This window comes from Acanthisitta chloris, unplaced genomic scaffold (genome assembly GCF_000695815.1).
Source record: "Acanthisitta chloris isolate BGI_N310 unplaced genomic scaffold, ASM69581v1 scaffold39853, whole genome shotgun sequence".
NCBI lineage: Eukaryota > Metazoa > Chordata > Aves > Passeriformes > Acanthisittidae > Acanthisitta > Acanthisitta chloris.
In genome coordinates, this window is record NW_008666095.1 from 1 (window position 1) to 5,747 (window position 5,747).

General features: G+C 38.3%; 1 protein-coding gene across 1 annotated transcript; it reads left to right on the forward strand.

Moving 5' to 3' along the window:
* Positions 1-63: 63 nt before the first annotated feature.
* CRLS1 (cardiolipin synthase 1) lies at positions 64-4,275 on the forward strand (the record flags this gene model as incomplete). The annotated part of the gene is given in 7 exon segments (XM_009071975.1): positions 64-201; positions 774-903; positions 1,373-1,458; positions 1,855-1,923; positions 2,237-2,263; positions 2,266-2,330; positions 3,944-4,275. Coding segments are annotated over 7 exon segments (603 nt in total), but the record flags the coding sequence as incomplete, so codon positions are not given.
* Between the last annotated feature and the right edge of the window lie 1,472 nt (positions 4,276-5,747).

Below are 5,747 nucleotides of genomic sequence, written 5' to 3' on the forward strand. Positions count from 1 at the left end.
CTGCTATGTGCCAGGTTGGGGTTCGTCTTCTTGCCCTGAAGATTTTGCTCTCTTGCTTTACAGTATGAAAACCCCTGGACCATCCCAAATATCCTGTCCCTGGCAAGAATGGGTCTGGCGCCAGTTCTAGGCTATTTGATTGTTGAAGAAAATTTCAATGTTGCACTAGGTGTCTTTGTTCTGGCTGGTGTAACGGATCTGGTATGTCTGCATAAGTTTGGAAATGCTTTGGGGATAGCAGAGCTTACAGAGATCCCGTTGACATGCATTGAAACTTAGCCTCTAATGTAGAATGGAAATGGATAAAGCAAATTAATTTTTATATTCGCTGCTGCCTAGGAATGCTATACCTATCCTTTGTGACATTGCAAAGGAAACTCTAGGTGCCTGAATGGGACTGAATGCTAGTGGAGCAAAGGGGGATGTCAGGGTTCCCTGACCAGCCCCAGGTGGGCATTGTCCAGTCAGTGCTTATGCATCTGCTGGTCTGTTATTGGGTGCAGATGTACCACAAGAATTGTATGAATTTTAGAACATCAGTTACACTCCCCCCCCCCCTAAAAATTTTTTAATAGTGAGAGGCTTCCAGAATCTGGAATACAATGAGGAAAAAAGCATAATACATGTATCAGCTAGCAGGTATCATGTCATCCTAGTTAAATTATCTGTTTCATATGATGTCATTCACTAAAATCTCTTGTTACAGTAGCATGTGTAGGCTATTTTTGTTCTTAGTTTTCTAACAGAGAGATACTGAATTTTGTTTTTCCTAGTTGGATGGATTTATTGCACGAAACTGGGCTAATCAGAAATCGGCACTGGGAAGTGCTCTTGATCCTCTGGCTGATAAAATTCTCATCAGTGTGCTCTATGTAAGCCTAACCTGTGCAAATCTTATCCCAGGTGAGAAAATGTCAATTGCATGTACTGCATAAGGTAGAGAAGGTAATTTTATGTGTAGTATTATTTCTTGTGTTTCTACAAAGAAAACTGTATCACTTTGAGCTCTCACTTTGTCAGTTGTACTTTGCTATTTGCTCCTGTTAAATACTTCACATCCCCCAAGAGATCCCACGGAAAACATGTGCTGCCACATATAAAACCAGCTAGCATATACTGCCATTTTCAAATACACTTTCTTTAAAGCAATAATAGTTGGTAGCTATTTAAATTTTTTTTCATAGACTGGATTGTTTTAAGACCAGCTTAAACTGCTTAGTGCTCATGTTAAAAATCTTCAGTCATGCATAAACCAGAAGAATTTGGGTGTGGTTATTTTTTTTTTCCTCAGTATTTTATGCTCTTTTGGTTGTGTCTTGCTTTTAATCACGGACATGATTTTTCACTGGATCCTGTTGGCTTGTTTTTTCAGTTTCACTTACTTCCATGATTATTCTGCGGGATGTAGCACTCATTGCTGCTGTTTTTTATGTGCGATACAAAACTCTTTCTCCACCGGTAAGTGTATAGCATTAAACAGAATTGTTTGAACATGTTGCCATAATTAAGAACAAATAAATGAATAATCTTTTAACAAAGTTGTGACCAAGAGATTTTTATCTTGAGGCTTGATGGTTGCTCAAAACTCTGGGTGTATAGCCAAAGATGTAATGCTGTGCTTGTTCTTTTGCCAGATAGATTTCTTAGCAGAGCAGTAGTTCATAAAATGTTTTGTAAAGATGAGTCAGAGCTACTAGTAACTTTTTTTCTGTGTATGTTGTATAAGAAATCATAAAAAAAGAGATAGCAGTGTCATTCTTTAGGGCTACAGTTAGCTTTTCTGTATCACGTGAACAGGTATACCAGATTGATTGTATTATAATTGCATTTTTGTCCTCTTTTCTCCCCCAACAGAGAACCCTCAGTAGGTATTTTAACCCCTGTTATGCTACTGCCCAATTAAAACCAACATTCATTAGCAAGGTAAGGATAATAACTCATTACAAAAGATAACTCCTTAGTAGTTTAGAGAGAGGGAGCTGTTTACTACTACTGCTGAGTACAGTTTCAAAATAGTGCCAACTAATTTGAAGGCAACATAAACTTCTAAGACTTTCAGCTATACTCTGTTAGTACATGCTAATTTTGAGTGTATAAGATGCTTCATTAAAAGGTTTCTAAATAAATTTTCTGTGTGTAGACTAGTAGTTAAAAAGAGTGGTAAAAGTGTATATGGATATTCCTTGCATGGTCCATATCTTCATTTTGGTCATAATTCCTGTTTTGCTTTTTTCAGATGAATACAGCGGTTCAAAAAACAGCTAATGTGCAGCTTCTTTAGCAGCTCCTGTTTTCAATTACGTGGACAGCATATATCTGCAGACATTATGGTAACTTATCTTTTATTTTTTTTTTCAGATAATTTAATGTACTCCTAAAGAAACTGGTAATTGAGATTAATATAGTCACATGGAACAAAAAAAGCTCCTGTGCCTGGCTGAAGTAATAAACCCATAAGTCTGAATTTTTACAGCTTTATTCTTAAATGACACAGGAACTAGATACGTTTTGATACTTAATTTACTATACAAACAAAAAGTAGTCAAACTAGTTAAGATCCAGGAACAATAGCTTAGAAACAGATCTACAGGATAGACATGGTGTACACAGGCCAAACATGAATTCAGAACAATACAAAAGAAAGGAGTGGGAAGAAAGGCTATATGGATTCTTCATGTTTTCATACTGTAAGTGTCCTTGAAAAGGCAGCCTTGATATCAGTAAAAATAGATATGTTTTCTTATTTTTGCTTTATACCATACCTGCTATCTTGAAGTCCCGGTTTGTGAACCCTCTTTGAAAAACGTGAAGAAATGGTAGTTCCTGCTGGACTATAGGAAGGAAGGGGAGAGATGGAATGAAAACAGGCTTACAGGAGCATGTCTCCTTAAATAATGCTGTTCCTTTCACTGCTGCCATTGGAGATCTGAACTGATCTGAGTCAGAACTGTAGCTGGCTGCAGGTGTTACAAGTGCAGTTATTTCTCCTGAGAAGTTAGGTAAGAGTTCAGAACAGAGGCTAAACAGCAGATAGCAGAATTGTTTAGTAACCTTAGTTTAAAGTATAAAAAGTCCAGTGTTACTTGTCTTTTAGGGGGAAAAAGCCAAACCAACCAAAGCAAACCAAAAATGCCTATCCAAAACCAAAAGTGTTTAAGGAACTAGGAACCTTGATCTTAACAGTCAGTGTGGTTTTTCATCCTGTTGGAAAGATAAATCTAGAGTTGCACCTGTGAAAGAGGCTTACCTTGCTGTTTGGGACTCTGAGGGTGTTGCCATGTTGCAAGCAAAAGGGAAATGCTGGGTGTAATTTGTTAGGGTCCTCTGTAAACACTTTCAAAAATGATCTGAGTCTGGCAGTGTGCACAGGGTGGGCAGCAGTGAACAGAGGAGCAGGACTTCAGCAGTGACTCGCACCTCAGTGGGTAGTGTCAGCCTTTTACACAGAGGAGCACTGCTAATTTAGGAATATATATGGTTGTTACCCAGTGTCTGGGAAGGAAACAAAAGAGTCTGAACCAGCAATCTGTGCATTAGGTTTTGGAACTTAGTAAAATGATAAGTTCAAATTTTGTGTAGTTTGAATGCTCCCCTTTCATACTACCAAAGAATAGTTTCTCACATCAGTCAGTTCCCAAGCTGGTAAAAGTTATGTAGGCTGCAAATGCTGAATCTTTTGTCTTCCCTTCTCTAAAACAAATGCTAATACGGTAAAAATTTGGCTTAGTATGCAATTGCACTGAAGCATGCTACTTAGCACCAGGTGGCAAGGTCTGGGTATAATCCTCCCTTTAGCACTGAATTTCAGCATATAAACTGCAAATTACATTTCTGTGTGGCATAGCTCTTGACCGTGTAGAGAAAAACAGGGAAGACACTAAAAAAAGAGCAACACATGCATTTTATATTGTACGTAGACTTACAGGAACTGTTTTCCCCAAAGGTGCATCACAGCTTTCACCACGGTAACATCTGCCTACAGCTATTACCACTATGGCCGAAAAACAGTTCAGGTGATAAATCACAAATGAAGTGTTCCTGGAAGGACAGGGCTTGGCAGCTTGGCATGCTGTACTGCCCAAGACAGTTGTATTGCGGTTTTGGATCAAGAACTCTGTTTTTCTGCTTAAACCATGGCATCACAATGAAGTGAAATTTGAACATGTACTGTGTATATATGTAGAGAGAGAGACTTTTCAATGTATTTTTAATTTCTTTAAAAATGAAGTTGTTTACAAAAACAAATAAAAACATTCTTAAAAACACAGGTTACTTGTTGCTGCCATATGCATTCTGAATAATTTTATACTGTTTTTGAAGTCAAAATACACACACTCTTTGCCAGCTTTTTTGCTGTCTTCATGGAAGGCACTGAGTAAGCTGAGATCCAAGAAGAGAAAGCAATCACAAGAACAAATCTGTCTGTGTACCTCAACCAAAGACAGTAGACCAGCATTGCTCATTAGGAGTTAATAACATACCTCAGCGTGCAGCAGAGTAAAGCCCATCATGGAGGAACAACATTTTCAGAAGTTTAAACCAGAGAGAAATTGTGCTTCATATTCCACGGGGATGTAGATAAGCCACGAAGAGTTCCTGCCCGGCTCCCTTTTCTTTCAAGTATGAGCAATGGTGAACTGGACTCAGAGAAGAGTTTTGAGTATCAAAAGAGCCAGTGGTGCTATGAGGAGTCTGTACTCAAATGGAGTTACATTTCTCATACTGTGTATTCATTTCTAGTGATTGAAAGAAAATCCTGTATCTCCAGATTCTTTAAAGCTTCTAAAGGTGCTGCTTAATGTAAATACCAGTGTGGAAAGGGTAATTGAAATACTGTTCAAATGAATGGAGACAGGGAAGAAACTTTTGGATGCATGTGTTATTAATTCTTCCTGTACCTCTGGCTTCCAGAGGTACACTGTGATCCCCATCAGGCAAGGACAGCTTGCTCTTTGCCTGTTCTCTACTTAGAAAACAATACAGAAGAAAGAACTAGGCAGAACAGATTATTTTGATAGTAAACTCATGTTTTCTAGTTCTGAGCAATGTGATTTTTTTTTTTTTTTTTTTTAATCTCATAAAAAAGAGTGCAGCTATGCAGGACTTAAGTAATTGAAATCAGGAGGTAAATGATACCTCTTGTAACATTAGCAGAAGGAAATTTGCTGTACATGTCTCTTGAGAGCACACAAGCTCTTTTGTGACAGCATATGTTTGTATTTACAAAGCATCTTATTTTTTTATATTTAAACTTGTATAGAAAGGTGCACAAAGAAAACACTTGACTTTTATTAGTACCTTTGTCTTAACTGTCTCCATGTTTTGTGGTCAACCCTGCATCTTACAGCAAAGGGATAGAGGGCAAAGCCTATGGAAATTTCCTTAAAATACAGAAGTATTTAGTAAAATGGAATACTTTTTCTTGATGAAACAGTTCAAAAAACAGAAATTTATTGTACCCAGTCAGATCGTTCTTGTTTGGTTCTGGTTAGTGGAGTTCGGGTTTGGTTGGGGTCTTTTTTCTTTACCTTTTTTAATCGGATCCCTTTTACCTATTGCATGAGCGTGCCAGGGAATGGATTAATACCGGGCAGCGAGGGCTCGGCGCTGTTGTGTGCCATCGCGCTTGTCATCCCCCGTGTGGGTCACGAGCTAAATGTTAGTTAAATGTACCGGGTGATAGGCGCCTAAAATTTGTGTGAAATAAAACTCGTTTGGATGCTAGAGCCGCTGCTTTTCCGGCGGGC